The sequence below is a fragment of the Lissotriton vulgaris genome, chromosome 10, assembly GCF_964263255.1.
Source record: "Lissotriton vulgaris chromosome 10, aLisVul1.2, whole genome shotgun sequence".
Taxonomy (NCBI): domain Eukaryota; kingdom Metazoa; phylum Chordata; class Amphibia; order Caudata; family Salamandridae; genus Lissotriton; species Lissotriton vulgaris.
In genome coordinates this window covers 543,149,908-543,172,439 of record NC_141698.1, presented here as the reverse complement: position 1 = coordinate 543,172,439, position 22,532 = coordinate 543,149,908, and the positions used below count along the sequence as shown (strand labels likewise).

The 22,532-nt window shown below is 47.9% G+C and overlaps 1 protein-coding gene across 1 annotated transcript in view; it reads left to right on the top strand.

Annotated features, from left to right (window-relative positions):
- The window catches only part of CREBBP (CREB binding lysine acetyltransferase), a 1,189,106-nt gene that overhangs the window by 627,552 nt on the left and 539,022 nt on the right, over positions 1-22,532 (top strand). The window contains exon 14 of the mRNA XM_086939791.1: positions 16,283-16,339. Coding sequence (XP_086795917.1) covers positions 16,283-16,339 — 57 coding nt within the window. The remainder of the gene's footprint in view (positions 1-16,282; positions 16,340-22,532) is intronic.

Genomic DNA, 22,532 nt, shown 5'->3' with positions numbered 1-22,532 from the left:
AAAAAATTACTCATGGATTTAAAATGTCATTAAGTGATCACATTACCTCCAGTACATTTTCTGATGATTGAGACACTGAAACTGTTAATAACATGTTATCTGATTTAGAAAAAAACTGGTGCATTTCCAAACACTGAAATGTTAGAAGGTACTTCAGACTGACACTTTGTACTGTTACCAACATTATGGTCATCATTTCCTGCACAAATCTATTTCACCCTTGAAATGTTTTTGAATACCACCAATGGGAACACTGCCCTATACCACCAAAAAGTAGTCACAAACATTTGCACAGAAATATTAATCTTTTTCAGGGTTTAAGACCACTGACCCGACCTCGCATTATTATAAGGTTACACCAACAACTGCACTGAAAATTATGTTGACAAACACCAAACCGTTTTACTGTGCTTCCTTTATTTCCCAATTCTCTGAACATGGTTTTGACCTATGGAAGGAGACAATAGACCTAAAATCGATCTGGGGATCTAGGGACTGGCAAGTCCAGGGAACAGAAGCACTATTTAGAGCATGCCTTATTCCACACAGATGACATTTCTGAATAACCCTGTGCTACAGACATCTTGTTTTGGACTAGCCAAGAACAAGGACCTGAACACACCTCGGTTTCCAACACCATCAGAGATGGAGGGGTGGCAAAATTCGACTTCACAGGAAGGGGCAACAGTAGATGACATTTTACAGTACAATAGATCAGACCCTAAATGAAAAGAATGGGTGGTTTGGCCCTTAGACACTAACATATGTCATAAAAGATTCTTGGGTATCACCGAAGGGTTCAATATCCGTAGGCCAGACCCACGTTATGTACAAAGAGAAGGAATTACCATGTAGATTTCGAAACTGAAGTGGAGATCGAGAAGTGTTTCAATCTGAAAGAAACACGTAGTGATAGATTCCTTACCTTAGAATTACCCCCAGGCGTCAGACTGGATCCGGAAAGTTTTAGTCAGCAGTACCCCTGTGCGTCGGTAGATGTCGTAGTGCGGTTCCGCGTGCGTCGTTGGTGCCAGGATGACGTCCCTGGAGCTACTTAGATGCGCCCACACATCAGTTCTTTCTTTTTCCGCTCCAGCAAGCGCAGATCCGGAACGAGCTAGTACCTGTAGTCACTTTTTGACTGAGTATTCTGAGGCCTTTAGTCTAATTTTCTCGAGTCGATCGACTCCAGGTGTCGTAGGGATGCCCGGCTTCAAGAAATGTGGGGACTGTCACCGCATGATGTCGGTGACGGACCCACACCCCATGTGTCTCTACTGCCTGGGACGCGACCACGACTCCAAGTTGTGCCCTGACTGCCGGGCCATGGCGCCGAAGACTTTGCGGGATCGGTCCCTTAAGTTGCTGGAAGTCTGGCAGTCGGCTCCGCGCCGTTCAAAGTCCCAGTCCCAGGGGAGGTCGAGGGACCGGTCGCGGAGCCGTCACCATCATTCTTCTGGATCTAAGTCTTCACACTTGGGGTCAGGTAAGTCGAAGCATTCCAAAAAGAAGTCGAAGCGTTGTCGCTCTTCAACTTCCCATCGCGGCTGAGGGTGCCGGTGGTGCAGCCTCCGCGGCTCTGCTGGAGCCTGCGACGTTGCCAACGGCTTACCCACCCTTTCAGGGTTAGTCTGCCACTTCTGCTCAGGTGCAAGAGTTTCTTGCTGCCATGGCCTGACTCTTTGGGCCGTCTGGGCCTGCCGGCGCGCCTACGGGCCCTGCGGGCCTGACTGGGGGTCCTGTTCTTCCATCACCCACGGCTACAGCCCCGGCCCTGCAGGACCCCCTGGGATCCTCGATCGGTCGACGCCGGTTGACCTAATAACTCCACCGACGTCACCCGCTCCTCGGGACGTCATTGCCCCCTGGTTCAGCCCTGACACAGTGCCAGATCGGCGCCGCCCAGGGCCGATTCAGACGCCGATGGGGCCCTTTCTTGCCCATTGTCCGTCCTACTTATTTTCAGCCTATTCCACAGACTTCGGGGGAAGGGAGGACTGGGAGGGGTCTGAGGACCCTCTAGCACAGGAGTGATATGGTTGTGCAGGTGCTGCCTAACTGTCCGGAGGAGGCCCAGACTGTCCTCTCCCGAGCCATTGCTGCTGGGAGAGACACAGCTAAGTTCACCATACGTTGTGGGCTGGACACCGTCGACTCGCTGGGCAGATCGACGGCGCCGGCTGCAAATCCGGCCGACGCTGTCTTCGGCTCCCTCCCCGGCGTGAACAGGTGCCAGAAGGTTGTCGACCGACGCCGATTCAGACATTGTTTGGGAATTTCATGTCCATCCACCTCCGTATGTTCCACCTGTTCCACAGGCTATGGAGGACAGGAAGGACTGGGGTTGTCTGAGGACCCTCTTGCAGCCCAATGCGAGTTAGACCAGGACTGGGATGAGGATCTTGGGGAACCAGGTGACCAGGATTATGCTTCGAAACCTGCCGCACTATCTCCTTATACCGTGGCTACGGAGGAGGGTGGATCATATTCTATGGTGTTGCCTAGAGCAGTCGAGGCTCTCCACCTCTAACTCCCTACTGTGGCCGTCAGGACTAATCTCCTGACAGAGGTGCTTCAGCCAGCTTCTGCTACTATGGAGCCACTGCTGCCCTTTAACGATGCACTCTCAGACGTTCTTTTGGGCACCTGGTCCAGGCCAAACACATGGGCTCCTGTCGACAAGAACGTGGCCCGACTCCATCGCCCATCCCCGTTTTCCTCTCCCAACACCCCACCCCGAGAGTTTGGTTGTCCAAGCCTCTGCGTCCCTAAGTGCATTCTCTTCCGCACCTCCCGACAGGGAATCCAAGAATCTGGAGTAATTTGGAAGATTTTCTCTTCCTACCAGTTCAAGCCTGCAGGCTGTGAACACTGCATGTCTCGTGGGCCGTTACTCCCATTCTGTGTGGGATATGGTTGTGCAAGTACTGCCTCAGTGTCCGGTGGAGGCTCGGACAATACTTTCCCAAGCTATTGCCGAGTGGAGAGACGCAGCCAAGTTCACCATCCGTTGTGGTCTTGACACTGCTGACTCGCTGGGCAGGGCGATTTTCAAAGACAGTGGCGCTACGCCGTCGCACCTGGCTGAGGACGACTGACTTTTCTTGGGATGTTCAGAACTCGTTGATGGACATGCCCTTTGATGGCACTCGCCTATTCGGCGATAAAGCAGTCTGCGCGTTGGAACGTTTTAAGGACTCGCGGGCTACGGCCCAGTCCTTGGGCCCTTCAGTCACATGCACTCCTTCGGCTTTTGCTATTCGCTCCTTTCGTGGCCAAGGAAGGGGCGCCAAACCACGTTTGTTTCAAAGCCACAGGCCTGCGCAGCAACAGGCTCAGCGCAGTCGTGGACATGGGACCCGCAGAGGCTGGTCACGGGGCCAGCGTGCTGGTCAGTCCACCTGCAGCCGCTGCCCCCAAACATTCCTAGTCTGGTGTTTCAGGCCCACCAGCTGCCTGTGGGTGGCAGGATTCACCGTCACCTCCACCACTGGCGTGCCATCACAATCTTCCCCTCCAGCCATGCCACCACAGTACAACCTCATGTCAGGGCATCATTTGACACTTCTCGAGCAAGAAGTTATGTCCCTCTTTGCCAAAGGGGCCATCGAGCTTGTTCCGATGTCAGAAGTAGGTTGTGGTTGTTACTCCCACTACCTCTTGGTTCCAAAGAAGGACAAAGGCCTACGTCCTATCTTGGACCTTCGGAATGTCAGTGGCCCCCTCCGGAAGAAGTTCAAAATGCTTACACTTGCTCAGGTCTTCTCTGCCCTCGACCCACAAGACTGCTTGGTAGCGTTGGAACCTGCAGGACGCCTATTTTCATATCCCAGTCCTGCCGGCTCACTGGCGTTACCTGCGATTCATCGTAGGGCAGGAGCATTTTCAGTTCACTGTGCTCCCCTTTGGCCTTACAAGCGCCCCTCGGGTGTTCACGAATGTGATGGCAGTGGTTGCAGCTCATATGGGCAGATCAGGTGTTTCAGTCTTCTCCTATCTCAACGACTGGTTGTTAAAGGCGGGCTCGCCCCAAACAGTCATCTCCCACCTCCAAACTATGGCCGACCTCCTGCATTTGCTGGGGTTCTCCATCAATGTGCCGAAGTTGCACCTGATTCCCCATCAGAAGCTCCTCTTCATTGGAGCGGTTCTGGACACAGCGCAGTTTCAGGTCTATCCTCCCAAACTGTGAGTCAGGGATATTCGGGCTACGATTGGGATCTTTCAGCCCTTGTCCCGGGTTTTAGGCAGGACTACCTTGAGGATGGTGGACCTCATGACCACCTACATCCTGCTGACCAACCATGCCAGATGGCATATGCCGGCTCTGGAGTGGGACCTGAAGTTCCAGTGGGCGCAGCATCAGGGGAACCTTTCTGACTATGTCCAGATCTCAGAGGGCACTGCACAACAATTGCAGTGGTGGCTCACAAATCATCATTGGGCCATCGACAGATCCCTTTCTTTTCCCCAACTGGAGCACACAGTGGTGACGGATGCGTCCCTCTTGGGATGGGGTAGCCACATGGGAGAGGGGGAGATCAGAGGCCTCTGGTCTCCGGTGGAGTCCAGGTTCCATATCAACCTTCTGGGGCTTTGGGCGGTCCTTATTGCACTGAAGGCATTCCTTCCCTCTGTCAAGGGGAAGGGATGCAGGTGTTCACAAACAACACCACCGCCATGTGGTATTGCAACAAACAGGGCGGGGTGGGGTCGTGGACCCTATGTCAGGAGGCTCTGCGCCTCTGGACTTGGCTGGAATGTCAAGGCATTTCTTTGACTGTTCAACACCTGGCAGATTCTTTGAACGAAAGAGCGGACAAGCTCACCCCCAGGTGCATGATGGTTCACAAATGGCTTCTTCACTCGGAGTAGGCGCAAAGTCTCTTTCGACAGTGGGGAGAGCCTTGGTTAGATCTATTCGCCACCGAAGAGAGTGCACAATGTCAGCTGTTCTGCATGTTGGAATTTTCAAGGCGGCCCTTACTTGGCAACGCTTTTCGTCGTCAGTGGAGCTGCTGTCTATTGTACGCCTTTCCTCCTATACCACTTCTTCCCAGAGTGCTGAAGATGATCAGGTGCAACCGGGGCCAAGTCATTCTTGTGGCACCAGACTGGGCTTGAAGAGTTTGGTATCCAGAGCTGTTCAGTGTGAGCGTGGATCCCCTGATCTGACTGCCTCTTCGGGAGGATCTCATGTCGCAGCAGCAGGGGACGGTCCTCCACCCGAACCTGTCCAGCCTCCACCTACATGCGTGGAGATTGAGTGGAGGCAGGTCATTCCGTTTGACTTACCTCCTGAAGTCTGATGTCATTCTGACAGCCAGGCGTCCCTCCACTAAATCGGCATACGCCTGCAGGTGGAACAAATTGGTGGCATGGTGCACAACAAAGGCTGTGGATCCCCTTTCTGTCCCTCTTTCAGAGGTCCTTTTGTTCCTTCTTTCTTTGGCCCGGCAGTGCTTTGCTCTGGACACTATCAAGGGCTACTTTTCTGAGATTTTGGCCTTTCTCAGGCTCCCTGCTCAGCCCTCTCTTTTCAAGTCCCCTTTTAATGGATTTCTCAAAGGCATTACTCACCTTTTCCCTCCTATTTCGTTTGTGATGCCACAGTGGGACTTGAATCTGGTACTTACTTTTTTAATGTGCTCTCCATTTGAGCTGCTCCACAATTGTCCTCTTCGTTAGTTGACTTTGAAGACTGCTTTTCTGGTTGCTATCACCTCCACTAGGCGTATGAGTGAGCTCCAGGCTCTGTCTTGTAAGCCTCCTTTTCTGTCAATCCATCCAGTCAAGGTTGTGCTTCGCACTCGCCCTTCCTTCTTGCCAAAAGTAGTCACTGCTTTTCACATTGGGCAGACCATCACCTTGCCCACTTTCTTTCCGCCGCCGCACCCTTCCAGAGAGGAAGAGCGGCTCCACCGTGTGGACCCAACACGTGCGCTCTTTCTATCTGAACCGCACACAATAATTCCGGGTGGATGACCAGCTCTTTGTTGGCTACATGGGCGCCAAGAAACGCCGGGCTGTGCACAAGAGGAAAATCTCCCGCTGAGTCGTCTGGTGTAAAAAAGCCTGTTATTCTCTGGCTAAAAAGGAACCTCCGGTGGGGTTGTGCGCCCATTCTACCAGGGCCACAGCAGCTACTACTGCATTGGAACGTGGTATCCCCCTGCAAGACATCTGTCAGGCAGCTACGTTGGCCTCGCTGCACACTTATACCAAGCATTATTGCCTTGACAGTCAAGTCCGGAGAGACAGCTTCTTTGGCCGTTCTGTTCTCCGTGACTTTCTGGTGTGATCTTGGTTCGGAGACCCACCTCTGGGGTTGGTATTGCTGGGGTATCTATTCTAAGGTAAGAAATCTATCACCAACGTGTCTCTTTCAGATGCACAAGTTACTTACATGTGTAACGATATATCCGTAAGAGACATTAGTAAGTGATGGGCTCCTTACTGCCCCACCCATCCTCCCTGTTATGCGAACAGATTCCTAGGGTTAAGGTCATCCTTTTCAGGGCCTTAGTATCAATGCACCAGTGGTCAGTTCCTTGCATATGGCCATGTCCTAACTGGGGTGGTGTGAAGTGCAAGAAAAACGATGGATTTAGGCCCATATCTCTGTACTGGGGTGAATGTATGACATTATTCTGCATTCTGTCCATCAACTGTTGTTTTTGCATTTGTCACCCTGAGTGGGATGGGTATGCTAAGACGTGAGTCCCATGCTCTCCACACCACTGGAGTCAAGCTATCCTGGCTGAAGACGGCTGATAGCCAGAAACCGGTCCTAGGATGCTTGATTCCGGTCCAGGAAAGACATGGCTTGGCAATTCGGGCTGGACTGTTCCCATGAGGCACAGGGTCAAGGCTGATTTGCATATGGCCATTTCTGAACTGGGGTGGTGTGGAGTGCAAAAAACGATGAATTTAGGCCCAGATCTCTGTACTGGGGTGAATGTATGACATTGTTCTGCATTCTGTCCATCAACTGTTTTTGCGTTTGGGTCTGCGTTCCTGGCACGGAATGTCGTGTACAGAACTGACGTCTGCTCACGTGGGCGCGTCTCAGTAGCTTCAGCGACGTGATCTCTGGGACTACAGCACCAGCGATGTACACAGAGCCGCAAGACGACGCCTACCGACGCGCAGGAGTACAGCTGACGAAAAAACTTTCCGGATCCAGTCTGACACCTGGGAATATTCTACGGTTAGGAATAAATCACTAACTAATGTCTCTGACAGATATATCGTTACACAAGTAAGTAACTGGTGCTGCACGTAAACACCATTCATGTTTTGCCAAATTGTCATCACAAGTATGCTCAGAAGGACAGACATCCAGACTGCAACCTCTGGTTACCGGTGGATCACTGAAGTGAAGACTGCAACGTGTGTTCAGCGTTCACCCCGAAAACCTTGACGGTAAGAGAGAGGCAGAGATGAGCCAACTACAACATGCAGGGCCAGAGCACAGCCATTTTGCTACAAGACCTGGGCCTCTCCAGATCGAAAGAGGACAATGTCGCAGAAGGTTCAGAAGGCGACAGAGACATGGATACCCAAGTTGTTGAGGAATAAAAGAAAACTTCGAGAGAGGTAAGAGAACCGTCGTCCTCGAAGAAACTAGATCAGTCCAGAAAACCAGTCTCAAGGGTCTCAAAGGGAGCATCGGCGTTGAAGCATTCGATGTCTGCAGTTGCATCCAAAAAGAAACGCTCCGTAGTATCATTAGACAAGGACTCCGTAACGACTAAGACCCTTGAAAAATCCAAGAGATCGAAAGACAAATGATGATGGGAATCACAGATTGAAGACACACTTGGCTGCGGTTCTCAGGAGTCAAGCCAGAGGTGCAGAACAACATACAGAACACACCGTTCAATGGGGAACATCTCTTAGGAAGCATTGTGGATGACATGCTGAACCAATTAAAGAAAGACAACGAAACAGCAAGATCTATGGGTGCTCTACAATTCAGAGGTGGCATGCGTAGAGGAACCACCCACTCAAGGAAGGCTGCGGATAGAGGGAACCATCATCCCACAACTTCGCATCAAACATACCAACAAGTTTACCAAGGGGGAAACCAAGGGCAACAACGAGGACAGCACCAAAATTGATAATACCAACAAGGAAGACAAACCTTTCGAGGACGCCCCCGTAGAAGAGGCCTTCCACAAAGAGGGGGAACACCCACAGTATCTAAATGACTGCATTCCAAACACACCACACCGTTCAGAAACATCACAAAGTGTGCACGTAGAGACAAAGACAACAATCAACCAATTCCTCCAACATTCTACACCAGTAGGGGGCAGACTAAAGAACTTAATCCAAAAATGGATAGAGATCACTTCAGACAGATGGATTTTAAACATAATACGGTACGACTACTGCATAGAAGTAATCAAAATGCCTCCAAACAAAAGCCCAAGGAAGAAAGTACATTCCAAAGGAGACACTACACTGGTATTCCAAGAAGTACAAGAACTACTGGCAAAAGAAGCTATAGAACACATACAACACAAGGAAAGAAATTGGGGAATTCACTCTACATACTTCCTAATTTCGAAGATAGACGGAACACTGCGTCCTATCTTAGATTCCTCAACAAGTTCATAAAGACTCAAATGTTTAAGATGACGACCCTGCAAGAGATAATGCCTCATTTGCAACAAGGGGACTACATGGCTACTATAGACTTAAAGGATGCCTATTAGCACATCCGCATGAACAACAAACACAAAGAGCTATTAAGATTTGTTGTCAATGACACGCACTACCAATTCAAAGTGCTCACATTCGGTCTAAAGTCAACACCAAGAGTGTTCACAAAGTGTCTAGCAGCAGTAGCTGCACACTTAAGAAGAAAGGGATCCATGTATACCCGTATTTAGATGACTGGTTAGTAAGGGCAAACTCGTGCAGAGTCTGCATATACAGCATATAAACCAAGTAATAGAGACACCACTTCAGCTCGGCTTTTCCATACACTGGGAGAAATCTTCACCAGAACAAGAAAAACTGGGGAAAGTGTTCCCAAGCGAGAAACTAAGAATGGCCCTACTGAAAGAGACACAGCTATGCCAGATAGGGCAAGCTCTGATAGTGGGAAAGCTACTATGGATGATGGCTTCATGCATTCACTTAATCCGAAGCATTCGCCTTCACATGAGACCATTCCAAAAATGGCTTCAAGCACAATGGTCACAAGCAACAGGGAGTTGGGAGCAACTAGTGGTTGTCCCACAGAAAATACAGGAGGAAATAGCACATTGAAACAGGGAGAACATTCATGCAACCAACTACAACAGTTATCATAACAACAGATGCCTCACAGATGGGATGGGTAGCTCACATGAACAATCTCAAAGTGAGGGGACTGTGGACACCGCAGAAAGCTCTACAGCACATCAACATCCTAGAATTAAAGACAATGTTCCTAGCCTTAAAAGCCTTTCAAAAAGAGCTATACAGGAAAACAATTCTAATTCAAATGGACGACACAACCACCATGTTTTACATAAACAAACAAGTAGTAATGCAGTCAGTGGCACTTTCGACTCTAGATCAGTAACTTGTGACTTGGGCAATCCCATGGAAAATAAACATAATAGCAATCCACCTGCCAGCAAAGGACAATGTAGAAGCGGACAGAATGGGCAGATAAGCTTCGTCATCCAATGAGTGGGATATGAACCAATACGAACTCAGCAAGGTTTTTCACAAATCAGGAACTCCTCTTTGCAACACCTCACAATGCAAAATGCCAATGCTTCGCATCCAGGGAACCTTGCAATCAGTCCCTAGGAAATGCGCTATGGATAAACTGGTCAGGGATATTTGCTTACGCTCCCCCTCCCATCCCTCCCCCCCCCCCCCCCGATACAACTACTCCACAAGGTGATCAACATATGCAAGATCAGACACATGACAATGATGATTCTCATTGCCCCACAATGGGCGAGGAAGACCTAGTTCTCAGAGATTTTTCACAAATTGCCAAACAGACAAGACTTACTAACTTTGCAAGAGGAAAGAGTGCTCCGCCCAGAACCAGAAAGCCTGAGCCTGTGCTGCATGGCTTCTGAAGACATAGAATTTGTGCGCCTAAAACTACCAGAAAGCATAATGGTAGTCCTAAGGGAAGCGAGAAAGCGGACTACTCGGAAATGTTACACGGCAAAATGGAAAATATGCTCTCTATGGTGCCTCAAAGAAGGTCTTTCCCCAAAAATCACTAAGGAAAAGACAGTTCTGAAGTACTTAACGTATCTACTGCATATTAAATTAACCTACACATCACTGAAAATTCACTTAGCAAATTGTAGCATTTACAAGAGGACAAGCAGGGAAGAGCTTCTTCACTTCTCTATGGTCAAAAGGTTCCTAGAAGGAGCAAAAAGAATCGCCCCACCAAAGACTGTGCCATACCCACATGGAATCTAAATATAGTACTCGCTCAGCTGATGAAAGCATCATTTGATCCCCTACACAAGGCGACGCCACAAGTATACTACACACACACACACAAATGCTCAAACTAAAGATGGCCTTTTTAGTAGCAATAACATCACTACGTAGAGCTAGTGTAGGCACTAACATTACAGGAACCCTACTTACACATAATGGCTGAATCGTCATCAGAACAGATCCACATTTTAAGCCAAATGTGGTATCACGATTCCACATAAACTAATCCATACAAATGCCAAGTTTCTTCCAGAATACAAAGACACAAGCAGAAAAGGCATTTCACACTCTTGACGCTGGAAGAGCAGTCATGTATTACATTGCAAATATAAAGGAGTACAGAAAGACAAAACAACCCTTTGTATCTTTTGCAAACAGTTTTTTGGGAAGACCAGTAACCAAGTACACAATTGCAAGATGGCTTGCACAACACATACACGTGTGCCACAACCAAGCAGGACAAACATTACAAAGAGCTCCACAAGCTCACTATGCAAGAAAGAAAAGTGCAACTATTACCTTTCTCGCCAATACTCCAATTCAAAACAATTGCATGGCACCAATATGGTCCCCACTACTGCGTGAACATCCAAATGAATAAAGAAGCACAAGTAGGACAAAAAGTCTTGCAACATCTATTCACAAACCAATGCTCGTCTTGGACCCAGCCACCACCGAACTAACAAACCGCTACAAAATCTATGCACAGCCTGCAAATACAGAAAATATTCACACTTCAAACATATAGTTTCTTACCCGTCTGTGTAGTTTTTCAGCTTGAAGAATTGTTTGGTTTCACTAGTGAACTCATCCTCCTCCACCAAGTAAGATAAGACGGAGGGGAAGGGAAAAAAAATCCGAAGATGGTGACCAACGGTCCAGAGGAAGCACGTTGTCGTCCACGAGGACACAAAATGGTGGCATGTCGACGCCCACTAACCAGAACAGAGAAAAAAAACGACAAACACTACAGTTGTGAACCCAACCACGAGATGGAGGAATAATGCACAGAAGCCTGCGCTCTGCTCAAAAATCCTTATTGGAGGTGCCTCGCTTTAAAAGGAAGCGACAGGGTGGCTGCTGCTTTCGCCATCTAGCAGCTTCACTTTGGAACTCCATCCCCTTACCGATTAGGCAGAGTAAGGATTTGCTCACCTTCCGTAAGGGACTAAAAACCTGGTTGTTCTCTCAAGCCTACGATTAGCCATTGTTAGCTTAGTGTTATGTTGTTCGGATTCTTCACACTTCCTATAGCGCCATGAAGCCCACGGGCGTACGAGCGCTTTATAAATTGATTTTAACATAACATAACATGTGAATCCAGAAAATGCTTCAAGGTGCAAAACTACACCGACAGGTAAGATACTATACGTTCTTCTCTGCAGTCTCCTCTGCTGGGCGTCCTGTTTCGTCCTTCGTAGGTTGTGGCAATCTGCCTTCTTAATTCAGGTCTGCCCCTAAATACTGTATTTAGGGGCGTTTTAGGGGTCTTGACGTTAGTATTGAATGGGCTACTGACCTAGGGGTGACTACACCCTTGGTGAGCTCACACCAGGTGGGGGAGTGAGCACAATCCCAAATCCTGATTGGAGAGTCCTGCCATCTGCAATATGGCGTGCACTGAAGAGTGGGTTTCACTTTGCCTCCTCCACCTGAGGGGTGGGGTTGGCAGAGGTGGGCACACCTTCTGGTTTGGGCTCATTTTTCCTGCCTGTCTTCCAACTGAAAAGCTGGTGAGACAAGAAGGGGGCTGCCCCTGATAGCAGGAGAGGCTAGATGTCGCTTTACAAAGGCGGCAAAGCCTTTGAAGCTCCCCTGCCACAGATGACACTTCCTGACCTGGGGGAGGCCTACACAACCAAGTCTATAAGCACCACCACCGTCACATTTTCACTCTGTGTTACAGATTCACATGTATTTACCAAATGTTTAGTGGTAGTTGCAACACACTACACCACAATGCCAGTCATTGTTTACTGTATTTTGATTACTGGCTGATACAGAGCAGAAGCCAACAGCCTTTCTTGGCACACACTTAGAAGCAGGCTTGCCTCTGTACAGATGAGGAATCAAAGCAAATGCCAAAAATTGTATCTGGTGCCAACAACTGCAACTCTTCCTTCGAGCCATATGAACTCAGTGATGGGCAAAGCCTATCCCAGCCAGAAGAGTGATGGAATTTCAAAGCTGCTGCCCTCTGTAGAAGACATTGTGTTCTCTGACAATTAGCTTTGTACATAACATAACATTGGTGGGAATGACTGCATCTTGAACTGGAACAGCTCTAAATGGTTGCCTTCCTGTGTCTGCTACAGGAGAGAAGACAATGGTTAAAGGTTTTTAGTTGGTGGGAAATTCAAGTATTGCTAGAGCCCAGAGTCCAGCACAAACTAAAATTGTAGAACAGGAGAAGATTGTTACAGTTGCATATCATTTATCAACTGTCAGCCGCACTTGACCATTATCACAGAAGTTTCCCTTATGAGATGTGGAGCGAAGCTGGACAACTGACCCCTCTTGGTTCCTGGACACAGGAACAGCAGCAAATGTATGTCCGTTTTTTGTAGCTAAGAGCACTGAAAGTCTCTCTTGCACTAAAATGCAACACTGTGCTCATCTGAGTGGGCAATTTCTACAATGTACTGCATTCAGAAACAGAGGTGTCATTCACCTTACTTATTAACGCTGCCACAAAATATATGGCATTAAGGCCATTTGTAACTAAGTTCTCTTTCTTGTGGACCATAACAGGCTTCCACATCAAGAGTTACTAGGTAGTGCTCTATGGATGAATTGGTAAGGAATATTTACATGTGCTTTTCCTCCACTACCATCAATTCCATATGTATCGAAAACATAAGACAAGCATCCATGATGATCATTCTATTTATGCCCATCTGGGTGAGAACCATGGTACTCCAAAGCTACTGAACTTATCCGTCGCCCTCAGGAAAAGCTAGTCCTGCATGCAGAACTCCCAGCACAGCATCAGGGGGCAGAAAAGACACTTGTATCCTAAGCCTCGGAATCTTGCAATTTGCACCTTGTATCCTAGAATTTTGTTATCTTCAACTTCCGTGTAGTGTATGCTCATTTTGAGAGAAACCAGAGGACTCACTACAGGAGCATGTTGTCACCAAATGTGAGAAAAAAGTTTACACAGGACAAACAACATCTTCAGTACAATATATTTGCCATTTACTGAGTTTGCACAAATCAGGCCTAGCAAACAAGCTCATTAGATTTTTCTTGGGACCTAATGTTCTTACACTGTTTGAAGGGTCCACTTGTGAGCCGTTAAATCACTATGAACTGCATAGCCCCTCATGGAAAGTAACTTTCCTCGTTACAAATGCTTCGTAATGTAGAGTTAGTAAATTGCAAGGCTTAACTGTGGAGGAATCATTGATTCGGATTCACAAAGATCAGGTCATTCTAAGAACAAACCAACCAATTGTTTATTCCTAAGGTTTTCTCTCCTGTTCCATGTCAATCAAAATATTGTATTATCAATCTTATTTCTACAGCCTTGGTCAGCTGCAGAAAAAGCTTTACAAGTATTCGATGCCAAATGAGCCTGTCTATATTACATTGATCATGCAAAGTCCATCAGAAAAACAAAACCGCTATTAGTTGTTTTTACAAAAACCTTCGAGTCGGGCCTTGCGCACTATGGATAGTTCAGTGCATTTAGGCATATACTAAACGTAACAAATACTATACCTAGATCACATTCTGTTTGCAAAAAATAGGAGCCACTATGGCTTTCCTAGGGTAGATTCCATTTGCAGAGAGCTATAAAGCTTCAACATGGTTTACAGCACTTAACCTCATCAAGAATTACTGTTGGCATTCTGTTGCATAAACCATGACTGGCATAGCTCTACAAGGTTTCCCACCCACGGGTGACAGGTGAACTTGGTTTAATGCACTAGGCTGAATGTGAAAGACTTGTTACTGTAGCCCCACATAATCCCGCCCAATATATTGTTGAAATGGAATCATTGCTTCTAGGTTACTATGAATCCCTAGACTGGAATTTGGGACAATGTGTTAAAAGAAATAAATCAATTTCACTCTTCACAGTATTGCACACACACATTAAAGGTTCTAAGAAGAATAGGCACTTTTTCACTAAAAGCATTTGTTACAAAAGGGTGAATCTGTTTCTCAGCACATCTAAAATAACCACACAGAATATCGTTAAAACAGCAAATAGGCATGTTTACAATGAGAATAAAATTAACATTTCTAACATAGTTAAAATGTCACTTAAAACTTAACACCCTAAAACCTACCTCTATGCGCTGCGCTAGGAGAGCATCGAAAGTAGAACTTGCAATCTAGACTTTATTAGGGTAAAGCAATGCCTCATTGACAGCAAAAGCTGTTATCAGAGAGGTGTTAATGCAGTGATTGCTGCAAAAGAAAAACACATCACGTAACTGCGTCTTTTCTCCTAGCCTCAGTTCGTTATGTGCATCAGGTGCAAAGTATCATCTTTTTGGTGCACTGGCAGCAGTCAAGAACGTTTCCAGTAGTATCTTGTGTGATAATCTAGGTGGAGGGCATCTCCTAGCAAGTGGTCATGTGGCAGCCCTTCTATATTAAATCTTATGAGGGATTGGAAATTCTGCCATATGTTTAGGCATGTCTGACATATTTGCATCAAGGTGTGCATCCCAGCTATATCCCTATGAACATATATGGTAAATGGAGGATGTCAATTCAAACCTCATTGTTTTGGCATTATGTCTGTGATTGTTCTTATTTGACCTTGACATTGTGATAACTAGACACTTGTCCCAGACTGATGTTGCATCAAGTTTTATATCTGTTTCATTGATAGAATGATATGATTCTTTCACAGTTCCTAAATTGATATGGTCAGATGACATTTGCGTTAACGTCCGACATGACGATGATTCTGCACGAATTGGAAAAATGGTAACTCGCATTACCTAAGATAGAGTCGGGGTCTACTCATAATGGAGTCTGACCTTATGGGCTTTACATCAGTTTATGCCCCTCGAGTGAGGAGTACTCTATTGAAAAGTTTGAATACCGCTTAATGCAACTATTAGGTAACATTTGTAGAAAGAGCATGTGATTAAATAAATGGGAATACAGAATGTGGCTTTAATTTGTCTAATGTTAGTCGTTTTGGGTGATTTTCTGCAGTCCGATATGGTTCACTCATATGTACTAAGAACTAGCCAGGCTTTGGATGATCTAGGAAAGATTTGCAGGGTAGCATGTCCGTTTAAAATTTAATTGGATGTTTTTTTGTTAATGTTCAGTCTATCCTGAAGGTATTTGATCTTTACTCTATTTAGCATGTTCTTCAAAAAATGAACATACAAATTATTCAACCGTAATATTTTGAGGTACTTTACAGTATCAACACACTCCTTTTAAAATGTGTAGCTCTTTAAAGTTGTCAGTTCTACATCTGTTGTAACATTCCTGTTCTCATGAGAAATGGGGAAAGGGACTTGCTGTGTTTGGAAGTACTTTGGCTTACTGTTCATATGTATTTGTATTCTTTACAATTGACTTTGCTTTGACTGAAAATGTACAGGCATTGGTTCCATCTGTTTCAGAAATATGGGAGTAGATGATTTTGGCCCAACAAATATATAAATATTTAGGCTTGTTACACAAGTACTATAAATATTGACCTGACAGGTATTAGCATTTTAAACACTGTTCCACATGCTCTTATTTTTCATACTTAAATTGTTTTTATAGCTAGTGTAGAAGCCTTAAATTATTCTGAAACTTGTTTTCATTTTCTTCTGTCTAGGACAATCTCCAAAGACCAGTTTGAAAAAAAGAAAAACGACATGCTGGACCCTGAGCCGTAAGTACTGTCTTAGTAGGAGACCCTATTTCAGTTTTTGTAGTGAAGGATAGAGTAAAATTATAATTATCATTGCCATTTTAATTAGAGCTGTGATCTTTAACTGTCTTTTGAATAGAGAAAATCCTGAACCCTCAATAATATGGCTGCTCTTTCAGAACACATTCCTAAACAGCACACTGTTAATCATTTGTATCTGAAAGAGACATGTTAGTGATAGATTCCTTACCTTAGAATTACCCCCAGGCGTCAGACTGGATCGCACATTTTTTCATTAGCAGTACCCCTGCGCGTCAGAAGGTGACTTAGTGTGGCTCCGCGTCGGTCGTAGGCATTGTGATTCCCGGTATGACATTGCGGCAGCTACTTAGATGCTGCCCTTGCGCGCTGACGTCAGTTCTTTCTTTTTCCATACCAGCAAGCACAGATCCGGAGAGAGCGGTCCCCCCAGTTAATTTTTGAATGAGTTTTTGGGGACTTTTGCCACTGTCTTTCTTGAGTCTTTGACTCCTGGTGTTATAGGGATGCCTGGTTTCAAGTCTTGCGAGGTTTGTCCCTGCATGTTGACGGACTCGCACTGTGAGTGTCTCTACTTACTGGGGCGGGACCATGACCCCACGTCGTGCCCCGACTGCCGGGCCATGGCTCCAGAAACTTTGCTGGAGCTGTCCCGAAAGTTGAGAGGGACCAGTCGCGGAACCGCCACCATCGTTCGACGAAGTCTTCGCACTCTGGGTCAGGGAAGACGAAGCACAGGAAGTCGAGGAGGTGCTGTCGCTCTTCGCCTAGCCTTTCGCGCGACACGACTGAGGGTGCAAGTAGTGCCACCCCTGTGGCTCCAGCGGAGCCTACGCAGTTGCCGACGGCCTACCCGCATTTCCCGGGTCCATCGGCGAATCCGGCCCAGCTGCAGGAATTTCTGTCAGCCATGGGCCATATATTTGGCCCGTCGGGCCCCGCCGGTGTGCCTTCGGGCCCTGCGGGTCAGACTGGGGGGGCCTTGCCTTTCTTCGTCGATGGCTCCGGACCGACGTCGTCGTCGGCTCCAACCTAGACGCGCGCAAGACCCCCATGGATCCATGCATAGATCACAGCTGATGTCGGTTGACCTCATATGACTGACATCGACGTCTACTGCGTCGGGTGATGTTGTCCCTGGCTTCCACCCCTACATGGAGATGGTGGCGAACCGGTGTCCATCGATGCTGATTCTGACGCTGATGGGGAATTTTTATCCCCTTCTCCTTCTTTCCGACCTGCCCAGCAGGTTACGGAGGACGGGGAGGACTGGGAGGAGTCTGAAGACTCTCTTGCAGCTCAATGCAAGTTAGACCCGGACTGGGCAGAGGATTTGGAGGACCCAGGTGCTCTGGATTTTTCTCCAAAACCTGGTGCACTGTCTCCTTCTACCGTGGCTACGGAGGAGAGTGGTGTTGCGTAGGGCAGCAGAGGCTCTCCAGCACAAGCTCCATACAGGCCTTCCTCTGCGGAGCCGCTGCTACCCTTTAATGATGGACTTTCTGACGTTCTTTTGGGCACCTTGTCCAGGCCCAACACATGGGCTCGTGTGGATAGGAATGTGGCCCAACGTCATCGCCTGGCCCTGGGCGACCCCATTTTCCTCTCCCAACACCCTACCCCCGAGAGCTTGGTTGTCCAAGCCTCAGCATCTACAAGCGCATTCCCTTCCGCATCTCCGGACAGGGAATTCAAGAAACTGGAGCAGTTTGGGAAGAAGATTTTCTCTTTCGCCAGTTCAGGGTTGCGGTCTGTGAACACTGCATGCCTTTGGAGCGTTATTCCCACTCTGTGTGGGATACGGTGGTGCAGGTGCTGCCTCTGTGTCTGGAGGAGGCCCAGACGATGCTCTCCCAAGCTATTGCTGAGGGGAGAGATGCAGCCAAGTTCACGATTTGTTGTGGCCTTGACTCAGAGCAGAGCGATTTCCACGACAGTGACGATACGCCGTCACGGCTGGCTGAGGACGACTGGCTTTTCTAGGGATGTCCAGAACACTCTGATGGACATGCCTTTTGATGGCACTCGCCTTTTTGGCGACAAGGCAGACAGTGCGTTTGAGAGTTTTAAGGACTCGTGGGCTGCGGCCAAGTCCTTTGGACTTTCGGCTACGCTCACTCCTTCGTCTTCTGCTTTTCGCTCCTTTCCCGGCCAAGGAATAGACGCCCAAACACGTTTGTTTCAAAGCCACAGAGCTGCGCAGCAACAGTCTCAGTGCGTACGTGGGACCTGCCGAGGTGGGTCACAGGGCCAGTGGGCGGGTCAGTCCACCACCTCCCCTACCACCACTGCCTCCAAACCTTCCTAGTTCGGTGTTTCAGGCCCACCAAACGCCAGTGGGTGGCAGGATTCGCCATCACCTCCCCACTGGCACACCATCACTTCAGACAATCTATCCATGCCACCTCAGTACTACCGTGTGTTGGGGGATCACTTCGCCCTTCTCCAGAAGGAAGTTGCGGTTCTCTTGGCCTAGGCGGCCATCGAGCACGCTCCAACGGCAGAAGTAGGTCGTGGTTGTTACTCCCACTACTTCTTGGTTCCAAAGAAGGACAAGGGCCTGCGTCCTATCCCAGACCTTCGGGACATTAATTGCTTCCTCCGGAAGGAGAAGTTCAAGATGTTCACACTTTCTCAGGTCTGGTCTGCCCACAAGACTGGATGGTAGTGTTGGACTTTCAGGATGCATACTTCCATATACTTGCCCTGCAGGCCCACCGGTGTTACCTGTGGTTCACAGTAGGCCACGAGCACTTTCAGTTCACTGTGCTCCCTTTTGGCCTTACCAGCGCCCCTCGGGTGTTTGGCCCGGCAGGGCTCTTCTCTGGGCACTATTAAGGGCTACCTTTCAGCAATTTTGGCCTTTCTCAGGCTCCCTGACCAGCCCTCTCTTTTCAAGTCCCCTGTCGTAAGTAGATTTCTCAAAGGCATTACTCACCTTTTTCCTCCTGTTCCTTTTGTGATGCCGCAGTGAGACTTGAATCTGGTACTTATCTCTTGGATGTGTGCTCCCTTTGAGCCGCTTCACAACTGTCCTCTTCGTTTATTGACTTTAAAGACTTGTTGCCATAACCTCCACTAGGCGCGTGAGTGAGCTCCAGGCTCTTTCTTGTAAACCTCCTTTTCTGTCTGTTCATCCAGACAGTTGTGCTCAGAGCTCGTCCTTCCTGTTTGCCAAAGGTTGTTACTGCCTTCCATATCTGGCCAACTATCACCTTGCCCACTTTCTTTCTGTCCCCGCACCCTTCCAGAGAGGAAGAGAGGCTCCACCGCCTGGACCCAAAAGCTGTGCTCCATTTTACCTGAATCGCACCTAACTGTTCAGAGTAGATGACCAGCTCTTTGTTGGCTACTAAGGCGCCAAGAAAGGCCGAGCTGTACACAAGAGGACTATCTCCCGCTGGGTCATCTTGTGTATAAAAGCCTGTTATTCTCCGGCTAAAAAGGAACCTCCGGTGGGGCTGCATGCCCATTCTACCGGGGCGACAGCAGCTACTACTGCACTGGGACGTGGTGTCCCCCTGCAAGACATCTGTCAGGCAGCCATGTAGGCCTCGCTGCACACTTTTACTAAGCATTATTGCCATGACAGCCAAGTCCGGAGAGACGACTTCTTTGGCCGTTCTGTTCTCCGTGGCTTTCCGGTGTGATCTTGGTTGGCAGACCTTCACCGGGGTTGGTATTGCTGGGGTCTCTATTCTAAGGTAAGGAATCTATCACTAACGTGTCTCTTTCAGAGGCACAAGTTACTTACCTTCGGTAATGATATCTGTAAGAGACATTAGTTAGTGATAGCTTCCTTACTGCCTCACCCATCCTCCCCGTCCTGCAAACTGATTTCTAGGGTTACGGTCATCCCTTTCAGGGCCCTGGTTTCAATAAACCAGTGGTCAGTACCGTGCATGGCTCTGCGTTCTTGGCACGGAAAGTAGTGTATAGAACTGACATCTGCGCGCAAGTAGCTGCCGCAGCGTCATCCTGACAAGCACGACGCCTACGACGGACACAGCGCCACTTTCCGACGTGCAGGTGTACGGCTGAGGAAAAATGTCTGGATCCAGTCTGACGCCTGGGAGTAATTCGAAGGTAAGGAATCTATCACTAACTAATGTCTCTCACAGATATATCGTTACCGAAGTTAAGTAACTTGTGTTTGAAACCATTCCTAATTTTTACCCAAGTATAAACCTCTTATAGCTTGTAAAGTTAAACAATTAACATTAGTGTTACTACAAGGTATCAAAATGTCTGGTGTTTTATTGTATACTGTTGCTGTCATGATTTATGAAGTTTTATTTTTGATATGAACACTATTACTAGTTGTAATAGAAAGTACAGTAGTAAGTTTGGTTACAAAATAAAGGTCATAATATGTTGAAAATGTTCTTGAAGTTGGGGCTGTATGCATGAGACTGAGTTACTGGCTGTACAAACTTAAGCGATTGGCTGTGTGAGATTAGCTAGCCATATGAGAGATCCAGAAATTGCATGGCCACAGTTAAATTGGGATGCAAGTGTTAGAAGTTGGCCTGATATATGATGCTCACTAGTTCTAGTGATCACCTTGTATCAGTCCAAACAACCCTTATGGTGATTGGTTGTAAGTCAACCTTATAGACCAGCTATCCTAGTAGCGTGGACAAAAGCAGTCTATAGGCTAAACTCTGAATGGCATGTGAAGCCATCTGTTTTACCACATATAACCCCTTGAATACCAAGTGAAAGGACACCACACAGGTTGTTATGAAAATAAACAGATATTTATTAACTAACATACACCTCTGAACTCTTTATGAGGTCAGAGGGCTAAGCACATAACAATACTCTTCAGAAAAATACAGTAAGTCTCACAAATTACAATGGTGCCCTAGGGGAACAGCAAACCATATACTAAGTAAATGGTATAAGTAGAACGATAGGAGAAATGAGGATGCCTTGAGGCTGTAGAATCGCTGGGGCTACACTACCCTAACCTTAGGTAAGGAGCAGGAGGCCCACGGAATGCGTGTGCAGTGTTAGAACACATACGCGGGTTTCAATGCAAAGTCAATGGGCATGAACAAATTACGAAATAGGGAAGTAAAGACAGTTCCGACTGGTTGAGACTGAAACTACAGGATACCTGGACACTAGGAGAGTCAATCTACCTATGAGCACCAAAATGCTCTTGTTACCTCACCCACGGGCTGCGGGTGCATGGCTGTGAAAGTGTGTCCGGTTTCCACGTTGAAGTCAATGGAGCCTTGGAGAAAGATGCTGCAGGCGACCAGGAGGAAGATGCCTGGAGTGATCCAAGGGCGGATCGAGGAAGATGGAGACCTGAAAGCAGAGGGGACAATGTTCACGGTCACTAGCCAGTGACCGGCGTGGAACCAGGAAGGAACCAGATGTCGTCGCAATCAGGTGAAGAGGTGACGCTTGACTCTGCAGCCACGTGAACTAGGAGGTGTCTTCGACCAGGATGGAGGCACAAGCTGTCCCACGCAGCTTCTCACTGTCGGCGGTGTATGTTCCGAGATCGAAGTCAACAGGCCTTGGCAAAGGCAACCTACGCGGTGAGTGAAGATGGCGTCTGGTGCGGACCAGGAGGGTCCGGGGTACTTCTCTTTTGGAAGGAAGCAAGGACCAGTCTGGAGCAACCAGACCAGCGGTGTAGTTTTCAAAGTTCGTCGTCTAGGAGGCCACAAGCCAGCCGGCAAGTGACCAGACAACACGTCGAGCAGCAACCAGGTAGAAGGGCCCCACGCAGATCTCGTGGAGGCTGGAGGGCTGGTCTTCGGTGCAGCAGCTGCTCTGGGCAGGGGCTTCTCAATCCCCAAAGCACTTTCTCGAGGGTGCCTCAGAGGTCATGCTGGAAGCGAAGTGCAGTTTCTTCAAGATGGCCGGTCCCACGTGTCTCGTCGCATCCACGGATCTCAGCTGTGCTGCAGATGTGAGTTGAGGTCGGAGAGGTCTGGAAGTCCGGGTCTCGTCTGGCTCTGAAGTCTGGTTCCACCAGGAAGGATGACAAAGTGAACCGCTAGGACGCTTGATGGTGCCTGCATATGCAGGGTGGTCACTCCTTGGCCACAAGGGAGATTTCTTCAGTCTTCTGTGGAGCAGAACGGCGAAGTCCAGAGTTTCTTCTTTGTAGAGTTGTTCAGGATAATTAATCTGGAATAGGACCAGCTCCTAC